Source organism: Acanthamoeba castellanii (genome assembly GCF_000313135.1).
Source record: "Acanthamoeba castellanii str. Neff unplaced genomic scaffold scf7180000084733, whole genome shotgun sequence".
NCBI classification, from domain to species: domain Eukaryota; phylum Discosea; order Longamoebia; family Acanthamoebidae; genus Acanthamoeba; species Acanthamoeba castellanii.
The window spans coordinates 11,492-30,180 of NW_004457260.1; the positions used below are offsets into that span (position 1 = coordinate 11,492).

The following is an 18,689-nucleotide window of genomic DNA, read 5'->3' on the forward strand; positions in this document are numbered from 1 at the left end:
AGCGCCACGAGTCCCGGCGTGCCGGCGATGTAGAAGAACTTTTCCATGTTCTTTAGTCGCGGCTGCTGGTCGTTGTCCGCCTGCGCACGCGAGCAGACAATTCGTCGTGTGGGCACACACGCCACACCACACCACACCGCGAGCGCAGGGCGGTACCTTAGCCACTACGTTCTTCATATCACGATCGTCGATGCTTAGTTTGGGCACTGACCGGCGGATGCCGCCTGAGTGTGCCGGCTCGGGCGTGTTGCGCTTGGAGCTGCTGCCCGTTGGTGACGTCAGCGGCTTCAAGAGTAGATCGCCCTTGCGCGCAATGACGCTGGTGGGCGACTTCTTGGTGGTTACTGCTGCTGCTGGTGGTGGTCGATAGGGAAACGATGCAGGACCCGCAGCAGCCAGATTGCACTCGGCCGCTTGCATGGCGAGGAACAGCTCCTCCGACGTCTTGTTGAGCGCCGCCAGCACCTTCTTCCTCAAATCGCTTTGTGCTGTGCGGTGGTGAGTGAGCACACGCACACGCCACGCACACGCACACGCACACGCACACGCACACGCACACGCACAACGCGCAGGACACACACGATACGGGCGTGTACCAGAACGTGGGGTGGTGGGGTCGCTGACTGATAAGTTGATGCCACTCCTTCTGGGATCGACGGTGCGAGGGGACGGCAGGCGCGTCGATCCGACGAGGGAGATGGAGGTGATCGGTTGACTCAGCGTCATGGACACCGTGGACATGGCCCCGCTGTTTGTGGTGACAAAGATGTCGTCCAGATTGGGGCCAAACATGGATGTGAGCTTGTTCTCCACTTCAGCGAGCTGCTCCCAGGTCAATGGTGGCAGACGTTGATTGAGAGTGGACAGAGGGATGCGAGTAACGCTCTTCCTCGCTGGAAGGGCGAACTCAACTGAGTTTTCCATCAGCAGCCTTGAATTCAATTGCTCGAATTGAATTATTTGATGCCAGGCTGGACGCTCCAACACTTTGGTTTGGTCTTGTAGCCCATACTGGCACGCCAGGACTTCATCCACTGTTTTTGGAGATGGACACGCTCATCCATCAAAGCTATTTTCTTTTCCTTTTCTCTGCTCCTTTTCCTCACGCATTTTTTTCTCATTTCAATCGACAAAGATGGAGGCTGCAGCAACACCAGCGGTTGCCGAGCAGCAGGACAGGGTGAGGGGCGCGCTCTATGGCCTGGCAGCTGGCGACAAGAACGGCGGCCCCATTCATATCCTCCTCCTTTCCCATTTCTTCCCCTTTCTACAACGTTATTGAACAAAATAATTATTTTGTTTTATTTATTTATGTGTCTTGTACGAGGTTGCACCCCTTGACTCTGCAGGCAAGCATGGCCGTCCGCCTGGCCGAGTCGCTGCGCGACCAGGGCAAGTTCGACCGCGACGACGTCGTACGCCGATATACCAACTGGCACATGGGACCACCTCACGACACAGGTGCGTGTTTGCCATGTCCGCACTGCTCAGGAGCACTTGAAGATTCACCCCAGACGCCTCCTTTGCGGAGCAGAGACGGCCTACGATACGGGTCTCACGTTTGCGACGGTCTTCCGGGCGCTGAAGAGCGGTAAGAGCGTGGAGGAGGCGACCCAGCTGGTCGCGCACAGCGCCGGGTGCAATGCGGCGCATCGCTGCCCGCCGCTCGCCATGGCCGCCTTCATCGCCGACGACGACCTTGTTCAGACCACCATGAGCGAAACGAAGATCACACACGTGCACCAGCTGGCGGTCGAGTCGGCAGTCGCGTCGAGCCGTATCTGCCGTGAGCTCATCCAAGGCTCGACCTGGGACAACGCCATCAGCAAAGTATGCCTAAGGCACTCCTTTGCTACAATGAATGTTTGTGTGTACTCACGCATCCCTCCTGTTGTAGACCAGGGAGCTGCTGAAGAGCATGAATGCCTCGCACGAAGTGCTCACGGCGCTCAATCCGGCCAACACCGAACGCTGCAGCCTAGACAGAGGAGGCACGAGCGAGTGGTCAGCAATTCTGAGCGTCATCTTGAGTCTCGTCGCTGACCATTGATGTGTGTACCCCAATAGGCTTTGCTCCCGATGTGCTGCGAACGGCACTGTACTTTGTGGAGAATAGTCGGGACTTCAACAGCGCCCTGGACCCATCACTCACCTTTGCGGGCTCAGCCAACTATTGCCCCGTCATCGTAGGAGCTCTGGCTGGTACGGTGACTTGAACCATCGATGCAGTTATGATTTGCTCCTTATTCACTTAGACGTCGTGCGTGGACTTTCAAAAGGCGCGCGCTACGGTCGCTCGGCGATCCACGAGGCACACTTCACGTCGAACCGCGAACTCAGTCCTGCATTGTTGACGCGCCTGGGCTCAGTGGTCGACAGCCTGGCCGCGGGTTGGTCCGCGCCTGCTGCCGATCCGGCTGAGTGATCCAAGTTTCGGAAACGCTTTGCGAATCGAAACGAATTTGAAACAAAAAAGGCCTCGTCGAATCGAGTAGCGCGCGGCTTTGCCAAGTAGAGGCTCCATGATGCAGAGGTCAGGCAAGGAGGAAGGAGGGGTGCATGAGGAAGGAGAGTTGGTGGATGATGCAGGAGGTGGTCAGTCGTGGGAAAAGTTGCTGGCTGACCTGTGCCTCCAGAAGGAAGTGACAAACTTCGAGGCCTCGCTACTTGATGCGGTCATGAAAGAACGTAGACCTCTGCTCCGTGCGGCCATCGTGACCAAGGCAGACTCCTCCGAGTGGATCGGTACAGAACCCTCCATTCAACCTCTTCTCGTGCCGTCTACTGACTTCATCCTACTCACCAGTTCAACTCGGTCTGAGCTCTCTGGTAGAGAATCAGTACCTCGGAGCTAAGCAGCTTCCTGTGCCCTCGCCCAGCGACGACACCATCCTCTACATCCCCGGCCCCAAGCTCATCGAACGTATACGTCAGGCAGAATCCTCTCTCTCCAACCACGAGAAGGCCCTTCTCATCATCCAGCGTCGGGTACGCCCTCACTACTTGCTGAAGCTGGCCTCTGCCGAACCTGAAGCCTCCTCTTGAACAGACCGAATGGTTTCGTCGTGAGAGGGATCGCGTCGTGTTGGCCAGGTGGGAGGCGAGCCAGAACGGGAGCTCGACCACCCCGCACATAGACGAAGCTTCCAACCGCAACGATAAGCCCTCGGCTGCTCCACCGTACGTCGACCAACACCTTCTTGAGAAGCGATATGCTACGCCCGCTAAAGAGGATGGTGTGATGGTGCTGCGCGCGTACAGGATGAAGCGGGCGAGAACGGAGGTGGATGCGGTGCATAGGAAGGAGCTGGCGGCTCTGCAGCAGCAGAAGATCCGCGCCCTCCACGCCTACAACGAAGCCAAGGACCGAGCCCACCAGGCGCTGGGCGCTCTGGCCGAGGGCGCCAACTGCACCGTCAAGGATCTCTATCGCGAGTTCGGCATCAACGAACGAGACCCCACCCTCTTCCTATGAAGAAAACGAACGTAGTCGTCGTCGTCTGTCTGTCTGATCTCGTAATAAATAAAGGGGTGTAAATCAAGCACAAACCAGGGGGGCGAAGAGGGAGAAAGAGGGAGAAGAGGAAGAAGGAAGAGTCGGTTACTGCCAGGCTTCTCGAAGCTTCTTGCTGGCGACGAGGAACGACGTGACCACCGTCAACACCACCACGGCGATTACCGTGGCCAGCAGCGGGTAGTACTCAAAGTCCTGTAAAATTCAACCCGTCAGGGGATGAAGTGAAGAGAAGAGAGAAGAGAGAAGGGAAGAGAGGGAAGAGAGCGGAGATGGTACCTCGTTCAACATGTCGAAGGCGCCCGACGGTGTCACACGCGTGTAGAACAGGTCCACGCCCCACGCGAACACGAGGGAGGTCGACTCCAGGTAGGTCGGCGCCGTCTGGATTCCTCGCAGCCCGAATATCTGTTTATTGTGTTGTGTTGTGTGTGCCGTGTGTGTGTGTCGCGTTCAGCCTCACTGTACTATGGAAACGGCAAGAGGAAAAGGAGAAGGAACACGTACGGTGTTGTTCTGATTCAAAATGTCGGAGGCGCGGTAGAGCAACTCGGGCATGTAGGGAATGACCTGCGCGCGAGGTAGCGTGAGGCGGCGAGCAAAGAAGAAAAAGAATGGAAGGTATGAGCGTACGCCTTCGTTCTTGTCGTCATCGGTGAGCAACTCCTTGGGCTTCCGGCGGAAGTCCACGAATCGCTTGTCGATGCCGAGGAGTCGGTCCGAGCTCATTCCCACTGAGCGAACAGCACACACACACACACACACACACACACACACACACACACACACACACACACACACACACACACACACACACACCAGTGTAAGTAGCCGCCGCACAGATGGCAGCAAAACACATCAAGAAGAGAAGAGTTGGGATTACCCATGATCTGCTTCTGGGTGAGACCGCGGGCGGTGTTGGTGGTGGCCATGGCCTTGATACCACTGTTGAAGACATACGATTGGGACGCCACCTATAAAACAGGAGATCATGATGTGCTGACGTCAGCACCAAGCCGGCCCGCACCTGACGACGCCTGTGGGAGAGGAAGTAACAAACCTGAGGCAGCGGAGCGGTGCGGGCGGAAAAGGTGGTCTCCTTCCAGTTCATCTGCGGCTCGAAGAGGTCGAGCACGCTCATCTCGAATCTGTGCAGCTTCCTGTTCCACAGGTGGTACACCACCCAGTTGTCGCCTTGCACCAGGTTCACGGGACCCTGTTAACAATTCAACGTTTTGTATAAGTTTCATTGTTTCGTTAATGGCACACACGCAAGCGCGACACCACACACGCCGCATTTCACCCACAGGGTTCTGAGTGAAACGTAAGGGTACCTGGGCGTTCTTGTGGTAGGTGTGGAAGACAACGGCGCCGGTGACGGTATCAATGAGGTAGATGCCAACCGTCGTTTCGAGCACACGCTTGTTGGTAGACGAGACGAAGGTGTTCGACGACGATGTGGCAACCTGGCAGCAAAAGAAGCGCAATGTGAGTATACATAAATGAGACTTGCGCATGTATAACTCGATCATGATGGGGCACACGTACGGCCAGGAGGTTCTTGTTGAGGTACTTGGGCGTGACAGAGTTGTCTCCGCGGATGAGCACGGGCAGACCCACGCTCAAGCTTCGCGAGGGCGCAATGGCCTCCACAACCTGGACCAAAGTGGTCGGGTCAGTACAGCAGTTCACCCCCGCAAACGCACAGGTGCGGGGCGGGCGCTCGAGCAGTACCTCGCTGGACGACGAAAAGTAGACGTTCCAGAGGAGCGTCATGGGCTTGGTGATGTCGCCGTCAATGCCGTAGCCCTCGACGCTGGCCTTCTCCTTATCGACCAGGTAGATGTGGATCTTGTCTGCATTCGCAGCCACCAGGTTCCTGTGCGTGAAATGTGGTATGTTGTGAGTCTCTCAACCCCAGGCCTTCGAAGCCAAAGGTCTGGAAGGTGCAAAGATGAAGGGCCAGCGAACCGGTTCTCCTGGGTGTCGGGAACGATGTGACCCTGGTTGGCGGCATCGAGCACGAGAACCGGGTGGCGGAAGGTCGAGTCCGTGTAGGGCAGCACGACCGACTGCTTGACGGCGTGGTCGAGCGTCGTGGCGTCCTCCACCTCCTCGCCCGTCAGCAGATTCACCTGCAGAATGCGGCCAGCTCCACTCGTACTGTGCTCGCCAAGCACCACAGTGTGAGCTTCATAGGTGGGCAATGTTTGCTATTATGGTGAGGTGAGGTGAGATGAGCGTACGTATCACGGGCAACGATGACGCCGATGGGCGGAGGGTGGGACGACGAGCGGGACAGGAAGAGGCTCAGGGGCGTGGAGTCGCGAACGAACTTGGACCAGGCGATCGAGCCGTCGGTCGAGTGGAGCGCGTAGACCTTGCCCGACTGCGTGGTGACGACCACCAGCTTGCGCAGGCCGAACCTGTCCTTGGTGAGCGCCTCGTCGTTCTCGCCCTGGTGACCCTCTCCGGCACCGTCCTTCTTCTCACCGAGAACGCCCAGCAGAGTCTACACGCGACACAAAAAATCAACAAAAAAGAATAAGCAAAGTGGGAAGAAGGGCGAGCAGAGTAGAGTACCAGCAGCTGATGAGCATCGGCGCTGATCCTCTTGAGGAAGTCACCGATGATGGGCACGCTCACGACTGTCCGTGCAAGAAGAAAGAAAAGGTAAGACAAGAGTGCCGGACATGACTGTGCAAGACTTCAACGGTAAGTTTTCGGGTGGCGCTTACCGGTATCCTCGTTTCCGAATTCCTTCTGCAGCGCCTCGCGCAGAGCCAGCGGGGCGGGGAGCTCGATTATCTCGGCTTGCGCGATTCCGGCCAAGGCCTCCTCACGCGTCCACAGGAACTTGGGGGGAAGAAAGGAAAAAATTAGCTTCAGGTATCAAGCAAACGCAAATGGTACCAACGGTTACCTTGTCGCCGGAGGCGAGAGAGAGCGAGTGGTCCTGGCTGACCACCAGCACTCGGAACTGCAAGGAACCGTCCTTCTTGGGAATCACGTTGGGGAAAACCTGCCCAGTACAGAAAGGCAAGCGGGAAGGTTAGCCGCTCTCGGTGGCGGCTCAAGCTTATGGCAACAGCAATGAGCCAGATTGGTTTGTTGTTACCTTGCGCACGGAGCCGTGGTCGGCGGTGGTGATGGACTCGTCGTTGATGACGTGAACGACCTTCCTGGCGTCACAATCGATGATATCGATCGTGATGCCAGCCTGTAAACAAACAAACAAACATTCAACAAATGGAGAGATGATCAAGGTGCAACGAAAGCAAGTTCCGTCATCAGGCCTGACGTCGTACCTCGGTGGTGCTCGCGGCAGCGAGATACGTCACCTCCATGTCCTCAAGACCGCCCTCATAGCCGGGCCTCTTCTCAACGCGAACGAACGAGCCATAGGTACGCGGGGTCTGCTTATGTGGCAACAAACATATCATCCGCACACAAGCCATTGCATCAATAATTATTGAGGAGCTCGAGCATGTGTGTTGGAGCCAGAGATACAAATAAAGGGGTTACCTTTTCCTTGGGGTATTGGTGAACCGTTCCCATGGCGAGGCCCTTGATGCCATAGATGATGTCGCGCTGGACACGAAAAGAGGTGGAGAGACGACGTCAGATATCCTACGACACCTTGACTCAGAGCCCAAACCATTACGTACGTTGGACACGCGGACGATGAGACCGCTGGGGTAGCCGATGATCGACTTGGGACCCTCGAGCTCTTCAGCTTCGAAGCCGCCCTGGTCGGTGGCATAATAAGGCATGAGCTTAGCTTTCACACGAGAAGGAAACCAGAGCAAGAGAGACTGTGGTGTGAGGAGGACCAAGTACCGTGTAGGGGAACCTCTTGAACTCGAGGCCGAAAGGGTGAAGCGGATCGATGCCGGCATGCCACAGGTCCTTCCCGTTGGCATCGAAGCAGAAGAGGATGCTCGCACTGCCCACCCACACGCAGTCTACGCACACATTGCACATCAGCGTCGTTTCAAAGGCCAGATAGAATAGAGGGCACGTTGCGTTCGGTACCAGAGAGCTTGCCGAGCTTGGCGGTCGCAGGGAGGGACACGGGGAAGGGTCCGTCTTCGCTAGTCGGCTTTCCGGTGGCGGGGTCAAGCAGCGCCACAAAGTACTCGCTTCCATTCTCCTTCTCGGTGGTGCCCAGCACGACCAGGCTAACGCTACGCTTAACGCGAGCTATGTAGGCCTGGTGCACCTTGCCATCACTTGCAAGAACATCAAGTGAGCGCAACGTTACGACCAAACGCCGTTGTGCGCAACGCAATGGATGACGTACTTGGGAGCGGTCCAAGACCACAACGTGACGCCACCTTTGCCAGACAAGAGGTGAACCCTGCACACACGAGCGAGTCAGGTTTTGAAATCGGTGTCGGTGCTTCGCTCAGAAGGAGGGCAGGACGCACCGATCGTAGATAGCGACGAGGAGATCATCCGCCCGATCGTTGTTGAGGTCCTAGAGAAACACACATACAGCTGCGCATGAGCGACAAGCCAAGTAGAACAATAACGCACGTTATATGGCAGTGGACGACAACCTTGATGAACTTGGCCGACACGAGGATGTCCTTGTCCTGCTGCATAGCGGCGAGCTTCTCGTCGGTCATGTCAGCGAAGGAGTAGAGATCCTGGCTCCACAACAGCGAACCATCGACCACGTTCCACAGCGATGCATGCTTGCCGTTGCCGCTCACAGTGAACACAACTGGTGACGATGCACCAACAGTTCAGTGACGGTGCCACGGCAAGAGAGGAGACTGAGCCTAAGCGTACCGTGACCGTCTTCGCTTGTCACAAAGACTTCGGCGGCCTCATTGTTGGGCAGGAGGTTCCTCCATGCTTTTGAGGCATCACGTAGTGAGTCTACAAGCGCCTGTGCAAATGAAATGTACAAAGAGAGATCTTTTGGCCTTTACCGATTTTGTTGTTGCGCAGATTGAGAGAGGTGATGATGCCAGCCTCGGTGGATAGAATAGCGGTCTTGGATGTTCCTGCCGGGAAGTGGGCATCTTGCACCAAGCCGATGTTCTGCTCGTACCTGCACCGCGCTGCAACATCAGCAAATGGCGTAAGGAGTGATCTCTGCGATTAGGTAGCGTACCATTTAAAATTGGCGGCCTGATCTTGGAAAATGGCCTGCGCGCCGACTGATGTCGAAGCAACACATACTGCTAGCAGAACAGCAAGTAGACTAACGTAAAGAATGGAAGGCGATCGGAGGCGCCCTGCCCCTGCGTGCTCTCCCATCTTGTAAAATCTTGCTCAACTCGAGACCGAAGGGAAAAGCAGAAGAAAAGGCGCAGGGAAAATAGGACTAAGCAGAGCGACGAGAGCAAGATGGAGGGGCTACGGCGGTACCTCGAGTCGTCGCAGTTGGCCGATGTAGAAGTGGAGGCCGACGGTCGCCTTTTCCCTGCTCACCGCATCGTCTTGGCCCGCCACTCTCTGCTGTTGCGGCAACTCTTCCAGAATCTGCACGACTCACCCCATTTCGCTCTGCCGCATCGCCTCATCGTTCGATCTGAGAAAGGAGAACACACGACTGAATGGACGAAGGGTCGTGACGACGTCATGGAGGGTGCCAACAAGATCGAAGTCGTTCTGCCGCCGGGGGCATGGCCGTTGGTGGCGTCGTTCATGTACCAAGGCTCCGTTCTGCTGCACCCCAACAACGTCCTGCCCCTCTTCGACAGTGCTGCTCGCCTGCAGGCACGCTCACCACTCATCACCTCACCACCGAATGGAGAACTCTGACGACCTGTGCGTGTGCGTGTGCGTGTGCGTGTGCGTGTGCGTGTGCGTGTGCGTGTGCTGTGCGTGTGCACGCACCGTACAACAGATTCCTGGTCTGCACGCGCAGTGCAAGGTCTTTCTCATGACCGGCATGGGTGAGCGTGACATCTTGGGGCTCGCTGCTTCCGCAGGTCTATCGGGCCTCGCCGCTGCCGAAGGTGCTTGCTCGCTTGCACCTCGTCCACCGCCTCGTAGTACACTCCTCTGCGGCAAACTGACCGAGATTCGTTCGTTCGTTTTCATCAAGAGCACTGCCTGGCCCGCATTGCGCACGATCTGCCGACGCTGGTGCGGGCCGACGTCGAAGGGTTTGCCCGGCTCGCGCCAGCCCAGCTGGTCAAGCTCTACCGCCGGTCCGATCTCAACACAGAGGGCAACGAATACCTCCTGTGGCACATTCTGGCCCGATGGACCCAAGCCAATCTCCCACCGTCGCTCGCCCTTGGTGACCTGCGCCACCACCGCGGAGTGGATGCCGGCGCTGAGCAAGTGGTCGAGAACGAAGATGAAGATAAAGGGGAGGTGAGCGAAGTGCACGAGTTCATGCGGGAGGCGCTGGGTATGATCAGGTTCGCACTGTTCACGACGCCGCAGCTGGTCGAGGTCCAGAAGAGTGCCCTCGCCGTCCGACTGCTGCCCGAGGGCTACTTCCTGCGGGTCTACGCCCACAAGCTCGAACTACAGCAATTTCCCACCACGACGCCCAGCACCGCGACCGCGTCGGCCGAGTTTATGCCGCGCACGCCACCGCCGGCCGGGCCGCATGACAGCAACAAGACGGTGGTCATCGGGCAGGTCATCACGGGCGCCATGGACCAGTCGTTCCTGTGGCGGATACACCAGGTGAGGGAGACACTCGGCCTGGACGATCTCCTGAGCACGGCGACTCGCACGTTCAGAAGCCCCTCGTTCGCGCTCGACGGGTCAAAGAGGTACGACCGAGCCGCCACGCTGCTGTGTGTGCGATCTATGCGTAGCGTGCTCACCGTGCGAGGGCGTTGCTCAACAACAGGCAGTTCGTGCTCAGTTACAATGCCATGGAGCGCAGTCTCAGATTGTATGTTGCGCGATCCCGTGCAGTCAGCGATGGCATCCGCGGTATGCACTGGCAGCCGTCATCTTCGTCGTCATTAGAGTAGGGCTCACTCCACTCCCCTAATTATTTCAGGCGACGCACAGCTTCCGGAGCTGGTGGACGACAGCGATTTCCCAAGTGGCCGGAGAACGACGACGCATTACGTTGCGGTGGTGCATCCCCAGAGCTCACACGACTCGATCACTCAGGAGGTGACGCCCCAATCGGCCGCCCTGCGGGTCGCGCTGGTCGACCTGACTAGCCAGGGCTTTCTCGGGCGCGCCTCGGAGGACAGCAGCAGCGACCTCCTGCTCGTTCGGCTCCTCTCTGTTTCACTGCCTTCACGGTCGGCGCCTGCTTCGCATCTCACCAACGCCATCAACGAGGAGGGCGAGGACGTCGCTGTCGACACAAACCAGCACGCCGGCGACCAACTGCTGGCCCAGAAGGAGGAGAACGGCCAGGGCGAGTCGATGATCGACTTCATGCACTTCTTTAACAGCGGAAAGCTTGCTGACGTCACCCTCCGGCTGGTCGACGAAAACGATGGCGAAAACGAAGATGAAAACGAAAACGAAGGCAAAAGCGAAAGCGAAGGCAAAGTCCAGGGCCGGGTGGTGGTCAAGGAGGTGAAGGCGCATCGATTGCTGCTGTGCTGCGGTTCGGACTACTTCGATTCGATGTTCGGATCCCCGTGGAGCGAAGCGCTTACGAACGAGGTGTGCATTCCACTCGCTTCGGGCGATGACGACAGCCACCCTACCGGCGTACAGCTTCTCGAGAAGGGCGAGGTGGGCATGTTCACCGAAATGATCGCCTCCTTCTACGGCAAGACCATCACGCCCGACGAAAGCAACGTGCTGCCGCTGCTCAAGATATCGCTTCGATTTCTGGCGCACGCACTTTCCGAAAGGTTCGTTCGTGGCTGCGTCAAGCCCTACACACACCATTCGTACAACGGCGCACTAGTGGCCGTCGTTCTTATTCTGTCTTTGTCGCCCGCAGTTGCTTGGCCTGGCTTAAGGAGGCAGCTGACGTAGAACAGCTGTTCTCGCTCTTGTTGAGGGCCAATCACCTCAACCTCCCGCAAGCCCAAGGTACCGGCACACCACACTCGACCACTCACTATACAGTGATTGCTCGCAAGGCTTTGGCTTCCAGGCGATGACCGAGTACGTGGCTGCTGCGCGCTTAGATTGCTTGATGAACAGACTCGCGAGCGAGTTTGGCGGGATGGTGCACCGTGGGCAGATGCACCTCTTCGAGCAGCTGCCCTACGAACAGATTGTCGAGTTGACCCAACGCGACCAGCTCTACACCCTCAGCGAATACCAGGTGTGGTTGGTCATGTCGCACTATATCAACACGCACGGACAGGAACTACACGAGTCCGAGGTGGCCTATCTGCTCCGTATGGTCCGCTATCCTCTGCTCACGTCCGTCGAGATCCTTCAGGTAATCAACAGACACGACACACGACACGATACACGACACACGACACACGACACACGACACTGAGTTGCTTCTAACGTAACGTACTGCGCAGGTGGCACAAAACAAACTTGTGTCGAGGGACCACATACAGGCGGCGCTAGCGTTCCGCCTGGCGCACCACGAGCCCCTTCCTTCGTCCGATGTGGCCTACGGTCAGGGGTACGATTTCTCTCCGTCAGCACTGGACCAAGCGCTGCCTCACCGCCTCGCACGACACACACGACATAGGGCCACGAGACCGCGTTCGAGGGACGGCCTGTGGTGCTTCACGATTCCCGGTATCGAGCGGTTGCTGGACGCCGAGAAGCGGCGCAAGATTCAGCGCAAGGAGCACAAGCGGCTCGAGGAGAAGGCCCGCAACCCGGCCCTCATCAACGTCTACTACTCGACGCCGACGTCGTCGTCAAATATCAGCACCAACTCGCCCAGCAGTCGGCAGAGCAAAGCCAAGCGCTCGGCGGGCGGCGCAAACAGTGTACAGAGCTCCGAAGCGTTCGTCGACCGCGAAGGCTGCAGCTGGACGCTACGCCTGGTCCCCGAGTTCAGGCAGGGCCAACAGTTCGTCTCGCTGGAGATCGAGTTCTACCCGCCGGCCAGCACAGCGCACCACCTGCTCAGTCGTCACCGCACCGGCGCCCAACCTTCGGGTACGTAGCAGCCCTTTGGGCGCCTTTGGCTTTCCATTCCTCACTCCAGTGCTGCGCGCGTGCTCGTGCGTGTGCGTGTGCGGATGATGATGATTATGGTGATGATGATGATGATGTCAGGTCGGATCGAGGAGGCCCAGCTGTCGGCGTCGAGCCTGGCAGCGAGGTTCGGCATGGTGTTCGCGGGTCGTGTCATCCTCCAATTCATCACCCAGTCTCCATTCCAGCCGATCAAGCGAGGTACCGTCGCACGCGTCGCTCGCGTGTGTCAACGGATCCCGACACCTCATGTGTTTGGTTTCACGTGGTTGTGTTGTGTGGTGTGTGTGTGTGTGTGTGTGCAGAGTTCCCCATTCGCGTTCCGTTATCCCAACAAGCGGGTGGCCTACACGCAGCTCTTCACAATAGGCGATCTGCGCTCGCTGCGCTTGATCGACGACGCGGTCGCCTATCCTGGTCGCGACGCGCTCACTATCCAATTCGAGGTGCGGCTGGACCCTCGCAGGTCCCAGCCCAGCAGCTTCGAACGGCTCGTCACGGCGCGCTTCCGGCATCAGCCGCCTCGGCGCAGCGACGACGGTGCGGGCAGTCAGTACCAGCATGAGCCAGCGGCGGCCGAGGAGGCCGAGTTTCTATGCGAGGTGGTCGACAAGACCCAGCTGCCCGCGGTGCTGGCGGGCTACGGCGTGCTGCCCGACGGTCGCGGGCTGGTGGTGGTGGTGGGCGGCCGCGAGCGGCGCGACGCCCACGTCGACTCCCTCCAGATCCGGGGCGCCAAGACCGAGGTCGACGTCGTGCTCGTGGACAGTAGGAAGCGGGTCGTCGCCATCGAGCACCGCCTAGTGTTCGCCACCATCAGCGCCAACGCCAACCACGCGTGCTACGTGCTCGTCGTCAACACTCGAGACCGGGCGAAGCTCCTGCCTCACCTCGCACCCTGCGACACCGCCGACGTTGATTGCTAAGGTGTTGTTGTATTTTACTTCCAAGCACCAAGTTTATGTACAAGGCAAGAGGCAAGAAGGGTGAACATGGACCCTCCAAGGACGCGACATGATCACTGCCTTCGAGCTCTGACGACGGCCGAGACGAAGGTTCAATTCAAAGTTCGCTTTGCTGGACCTCGGCAAACTGCATCGAGAGCCACAGGCTGAAGCGCTCGGGCGGGATCGCGCTCTGCTTGGCCTGCTCCCACAGTGCGTGGACGTCCTTGTTCGACGGCTTGCCCATCAGCGAGCTGCTGAGCTTAAGGGCCAGTGCCAGCGTGAAGAACAACCTGTGATGGTGGTTCAAAAAAAAAGGAAAATGCGGACGTCAGCCGCTACGCAGCTCAAGTTGATGACGTTGATGGTGACGATGGTGGTGACAAGAGGTGTACGTACTCGCGCTGGAGCTGGTCGACTGGGAGACGAGGTTCTCGTTCTCCTTCTTCTGCACCTCGATCTGGAGGGCAAAGGCATCCTTGACGGCGGTGAGGGTGGCCAGCTGCTGCGTGGCCTCCCTGCTCTCCTTGATCTCCTTCATCTCGCCGTGCACCTCCTCGACCTCGTGCAGAAGCGCGGCGTTGGCCTCCTGGGTCTCCTGCAGCTGGGCCTCGACCCGCCGCACACGTTCGCGCTCCTCGTTCAGCTCGCGCTCGTGCTGCTTCTGCTCCTCGGCGATCAGGGCCGCGTGCTGGTGGGCCTGCTCGGCGTGCAGCTTGGCCAGGTGCCGCGACTTGTCCTCCTCCATGGCCTTCTCCTCGCGCGCAGAGCTAAGGTTACGCTCCAGCTCCTCGATCGTCGCATTGAGCTTGTCGATCTTCTCCGACAGCACAGCAACATCACCCTGCAGCTTCTCTGCACACACGACGACGGTAAGCGATGCGCGTGCGCTGATGTTGGTGCTGTGTTGATGAGAGCAAGTAGAGTACCCTTCTCGGTGCGCTCGGCCTTAGTTTCCTGGTCCTTCTTCTTGAGTCGCTGCTGATGGAAGGCAAGCAGTTCTTCGAGCTCCCTCTTCTCTGACTGCAGTCGCTCCACTTCCTCTCGCCTCTGTAGAGATAGATGTGGAAAGTGGTGTGAGTGTAGGCTCTCGCACCTTCAACTGCAACATCTCACATTGGCGAGTGGTAAGGAGATTCAACAAAAAATCTAAGAATTGTGGTCATGATGATGCTAGCGGTTACCTTCTCCAAGGTATGTGAAGCGAAAACAGAGAGCATAAACAAAAACCACCAAGATCCGAACTTCATCTGGGTTTTGCGTTGCGCGAGTTTGATTACCTTCCGAAGCTCGCTTTGTTCGATCTGCGCCGGCGTCAGCTCATCATCTTCTTCCGCCAGAGCGGGAAGGGGAGCGGTGGCTTCCGAAATCGGCTCCTGGGGCACCTCGATCGACGAGGTGTCGGATTCCTTGGTCGATGGCTTGGTCTTCAGCACATCAGTAGTGGCCTTGTTGGCAGCGTTAGGATCATTCTCCTTGTTCTCCTTGTTGGCGTCGTCCTTCAGCGGCAGATTGAAAGGAGCGAGGTCCTTCTTCTTCGATTTGGCGCTCCTGGAAGTAGAGAGATGGATAAGTCAATAGGCTGCCGTGTCTAGCTCCGATCTCTCTGGGATTCCAGTACTAACCTCTTCTTGCCGTCAGCAGGGGGAGTGTGGTCAAGCAGCATCTTGTGGTTCGGGTGGGTGATGCTATGTATGATGAATATGAACCATCAAGGCCGAGTGTTTCGTGGGCCAACGTTCCAATCTCAAACGCTGGCCGTTGCAGATCTTTTCGCGCCAAGTGCAACAGCAACATTCTTTAGATAACGCTATGCGAGAAAAGGAAAATCTGTCAAACTCCTTCAATGCGAACTCCGACCGCCGACCTTTAAAGAATGTCGATCCAGGCAAAGAATGTCGATCCAGGCAAGCTCGATGGGGATTTGTTGGACATGCTTGCAGCGAAATTTCGATCTTCTTAATGAAGTGGAAGAAGCCAACACCAACCGTCCGTCGGGCTGGTCGAAAGGCCGCACCAACCGGTGTGGGCAGATTGCTGGAAGAGATTGGTTCGTCCGCAGTGGTCGAGTTGCGAGAGTGCAAGAGTGGAATAGAAAGTGGAGGGGCGACAACCAGTCTCTTGCGGACAAGGTATGGAGACGAGGGCGAGCCGACGCAGCGGCGCTGTGGCTGCAGCGGCCGAAGCCGAGTGGACGGCCATGCTGGCGGAGCTGGCCGAGTGGAAGGAAGAGAACGGGGGCAGCATGGCCTCGCTAACAGACGAAGATGGAGGAAGCAAGAAAAGGGGCAGCAAGAAGCCAAAAATCTCGAAATTGGGGAGATGGGTGGCCGAGATGAGGAAAGAGAAGAAGGAAGGCAGGCTGTCGAAGGACAAGGAGGACAAGCTCAACGAGATCGGCTTCGAGTGGGGCGGAGGAGAGGAAGGAGAGACGATGGACGCCAGCAAGATTGCGACAGCAGAGGGAGAATCTTCGACCGATAACGTTGCTGATGGAGAAGGAGAGGCCAAAAATCAGAAGAAGCGACGACGCAATCCATCGCGGAATGCAAAGAAACTGCACAACGACTTCATCGAGGAGGCATTCTTTCAAGGAGAGCTCACGCAAGAGGGTGGCGATACGGCGAAATCGCGAGGAGACGCGGATGGGGCGAAGAGGAAGGCGAAGAAGAGGAAGGTCGGCGATCAGCAATGGGAGCAGAAATTCGAAGAGCTCGTTCGATTCAAGGCGCAGTACGGCCATTTCCGCATTCCGGTGAAAGAGATGCCGCTACTTAAGTACTGGGCGCAGAACCAGAAGATCACCTATCGCAAGGGCAAGCTGTCCGAGGAGCGACGGGTCCGCCTCGAATCGGTTGGATTCCACTGGGGAAAGCAGCGCAAGGGCGACACACCACAGAAGGGGAGCGATCGACAAGCCGTCGCGGCCAAGACGCCATCTGCAGCTCACGGGCGGCTGACGTCGGCGAGCGGCGCCAAGGTGGGAGGCGAGGCGGAGGGCGACGGCAGCAGCGGCGACGAGGACGAGGAGTACGAGGACGAGGACGAAGAGCAGCAGGAGGTCGCCACGACCGACACGTCGGCTGCATCGAGCAAGAAGAAGGCTGCCAAGGAAGGCAACGTCACCACTTCCTCTTCTTCCTCTTCCGCTTCACCTTCGTCAACAGCCACCACACCCAGCAACGGTGCCAGCAACGCTGCTGCGCGCGGCGCGGCCAACCCGTCGCCGATGTACGGCCAGCCCAAGCCGAGCATTCTCACAACAGTCGCCACACACAGCAACCCGTCCTACATCCATCCACCCACCACATCGCAGTTCGGCAGCGGCAAGGACCACCGGATGGTACTCTCTCTCTCTCTCTCTGCAAGTGCGGTGTGTGCGTGTGTGTGTGTGTGTGTGTTGTAAGTGCGGTGTGCGGTGTGCGCGTGATACTCTCTGTATAGCGTGGCTATGTCTGGGTCGATGGCTGATTGAAAGATGGTGCAGTATCCGCCGCCACCGTACCCGGGAGGGCCGAGCCGGAGCATGGATGGGCCATCAATGCAGACGGCCGTGGTCGCGGGCAGCAACATGAACGGCCCCGCCGCCCCGATGGTGGATCGATTCCTCACGGTGCGAGAGGCGAGGGAGTACATTTTTTCGCGCATCGAAGTGCTCGAGCGACGACAGGAGGAGACGCACCGACACATGCTCGAGCTGCGGCAGGCGTTCAAGGGCATGGAGCGATTCATCATGCAGCACTTTGCCCGAGAGCGCGAGATGGCCGAGCGGACGCGGAGCATGTGGGCCCCCGCCGCGCAGCCGCTCTACGGCCACGAGACGCAGCCACCATCGATGGCCGCCGGCATCGGCGGCCAGGGGTACTCGGCCTACCCCACAGGCGGGCCCGTAGCCGCGGGCTACCCCTACTATCCGCAGCAGGCGCAGCCACACCCCCAGCAGCAACCGCCGATCGACCCGACGAAGGAGCGCGAGCGGATGGTCAATGCTGGCTACCTGCCGCCGCAGCAGCACCAGCCACACACGGCCCCCTATCCATACTCCTACCCTCCTCCCGCCGGCGTCGGTGCGCCGATGATGATGTCGCGAACTGCCAGCAGCGAGAACCCCTACGCGCGCCACGTCACGTCGCCCTCGCCCAGCAACAACGCGTTCGCTCGGTCTCCTACTGCCGCCGCTGGTCCCACTTCTTCGAGTCCCTCTTCACTCTCCCACCTCAACGCGGCTCTCGGGGCTCTCACGCAGAGTCCTCCACCGACACCAGCAGTTCGTTCCCTCATTATCCACGCACGCACGCACGCACGCACGCACGCACGCACGCACGCACGCGCACGCACAATGCAGCAAATCTGATCGTGCTTGGCGTTTTGTCCAGGCGCCATCTCCGCCGGTGGGCGTTTCATCCCAGAACATGCACGGCGCGCCGCACATGTCGCCCGCGCTCGGACCGAGTGGAGCCTACACCGGCGTACTCCCGCACAGCGCGCACAACCCCTACCAGAGCCTGTCGCCGCACGCCGGCCATCCGCAGGCCCGCTCGCAGCAGCCGCACCACCACGCCCTGCCCCCGCACCACCCCACCTCCACCTCCGCATCGACCATGCCCGCCTCGCACCAGCCCGGCTTCTACCCACCGCCGCACCGGGCGTCGCCCGTCATCGGCTCGCCCATGCCGGGCGGCTGCTCGCCCGAGGCCGTGCAGACGCCCGAGGCCCACGGCCTGCACTTCCCGCGCACCCCGAACGCGCCGTCGGTCACCTCCGTCACGCCCATCCCGCCCTCCATCGTCCACCAGTACCCGCCGCCCGAGGAGGTGGCCCCGACACTCAGCCCGCCGCGGCCGCGCCTGGGCGACTTCACCCTCTCCGGCCTCGACCCCGTCGGCGCCGCCTTCCCCTTTCTCGACGAGAACGACGAAGACGACGGCAGCGGTGGTGGCGGCGGCGGCACGAGTGCGGTCTCGGGCGCGGCGTTGTCGCGGCTGGACCACCTGCGGCACCACCACGCGGCGGGCGAGGAGGACGGCGGTGCGACGGAGACCGACGAGAATGGCGAGGAACTGCTCAAGCAGCTCGACACGTTCTGCTGATTCTCCCGCCCGAAACAAAAATATATTTATAATCAGGAAAACAAAAACAAAAACAAAAACAAAAACGTA

General features: G+C 58.8%; 7 protein-coding genes across 7 annotated transcripts; 4 read left to right on the forward strand and 3 right to left on the reverse strand.

The window, feature by feature from the left end:
* Nucleotides 1-52: 52 nt before the first annotated feature.
* On the reverse strand, nt 53-924 carry ACA1_387220 (uncharacterized protein; the record flags this gene model as incomplete). Its single annotated transcript, XM_004333088.1, has 3 exons — nt 53-80; nt 212-488; nt 597-924. 3 exons carry the CDS (start codon nt 922-924, stop codon nt 53-55), a joined length of 633 nt encoding a protein of 210 aa, XP_004333136.1.
* A 431-nt stretch (nt 925-1,355) lies between these two features.
* On the forward strand, nt 1,356-2,425 carry ACA1_387230 (uncharacterized protein; the record flags this gene model as incomplete). Its single annotated transcript, XM_004333089.1, has 5 exons — nt 1,356-1,415; nt 1,492-1,830; nt 1,898-2,030; nt 2,068-2,202; nt 2,280-2,425. The coding sequence occupies 5 exons, from the start codon at nt 1,356-1,358 to the stop codon at nt 2,423-2,425; spliced, it is 813 nt and encodes a 270-aa protein (XP_004333137.1).
* Nucleotides 2,426-2,678: 253 nt separating this feature from the next.
* On the forward strand, nt 2,679-3,475 carry ACA1_387240 (uncharacterized protein; the record flags this gene model as incomplete). The annotated part of the gene is made up of 3 exons (XM_004333090.1): nt 2,679-2,745; nt 2,807-2,988; nt 3,050-3,475. 3 exons carry the CDS (start codon nt 2,679-2,681, stop codon nt 3,473-3,475), a joined length of 675 nt encoding a protein of 224 aa, XP_004333138.1.
* A 126-nt stretch (nt 3,476-3,601) lies between these two features.
* On the reverse strand, nt 3,602-8,785 carry ACA1_387250 (uncharacterized protein; the record flags this gene model as incomplete). Its single annotated transcript, XM_004333091.1, has 26 exons — nt 3,602-3,709; nt 3,794-3,922; nt 4,022-4,084; nt 4,148-4,248; nt 4,398-4,488; nt 4,575-4,730; nt 4,849-4,980; nt 5,063-5,170; nt 5,273-5,393; nt 5,486-5,677; nt 5,761-6,026; nt 6,098-6,162; nt 6,253-6,370; nt 6,438-6,536; nt 6,642-6,734; nt 6,823-6,930; nt 7,040-7,105; nt 7,183-7,263; nt 7,355-7,479; nt 7,550-7,746; nt 7,818-7,874; nt 7,945-7,994; nt 8,077-8,243; nt 8,312-8,377; nt 8,455-8,576; nt 8,640-8,785. The coding sequence occupies 26 exons, from the start codon at nt 8,783-8,785 to the stop codon at nt 3,602-3,604; spliced, it is 3,027 nt and encodes a 1,008-aa protein (XP_004333139.1).
* Nucleotides 8,786-8,875: 90 nt separating this feature from the next.
* ACA1_387260 (BTB/POZ domain containing protein) lies at nt 8,876-13,512 on the forward strand (the record flags this gene model as incomplete). The annotated part of the gene is given in 13 exon segments (XM_004333092.1): nt 8,876-9,230; nt 9,463-9,489; nt 9,579-10,059; nt 10,102-10,263; nt 10,344-10,429; nt 10,500-11,319; nt 11,412-11,503; nt 11,554-11,801; nt 11,992-12,059; nt 12,129-12,547; nt 12,668-12,761; nt 12,775-12,787; nt 12,892-13,512. The coding sequence occupies 13 exon segments, from the start codon at nt 8,876-8,878 to the stop codon at nt 13,510-13,512; spliced, it is 3,486 nt and encodes a 1,161-aa protein (XP_004333140.1).
* A 136-nt stretch (nt 13,513-13,648) lies between these two features.
* ACA1_387270 (uncharacterized protein) lies at nt 13,649-15,196 on the reverse strand (the record flags this gene model as incomplete). Its single annotated transcript, XM_004333093.1, has 5 exons — nt 13,649-13,823; nt 13,926-14,385; nt 14,460-14,580; nt 14,811-15,081; nt 15,156-15,196. 5 exons carry the CDS (start codon nt 15,194-15,196, stop codon nt 13,649-13,651), a joined length of 1,068 nt encoding a protein of 355 aa, XP_004333141.1.
* A 468-nt stretch (nt 15,197-15,664) lies between these two features.
* Nucleotides 15,665-18,620, forward strand: ACA1_387280 (helicase associated domain containing protein; the record flags this gene model as incomplete). Its single annotated transcript, XM_004333094.1, has 3 exons — nt 15,665-16,873; nt 17,078-17,593; nt 17,907-18,620. 3 exons carry the CDS (start codon nt 15,665-15,667, stop codon nt 18,618-18,620), a joined length of 2,439 nt encoding a protein of 812 aa, XP_004333142.1.
* Nucleotides 18,621-18,689: the final 69 nt, after the last annotated feature.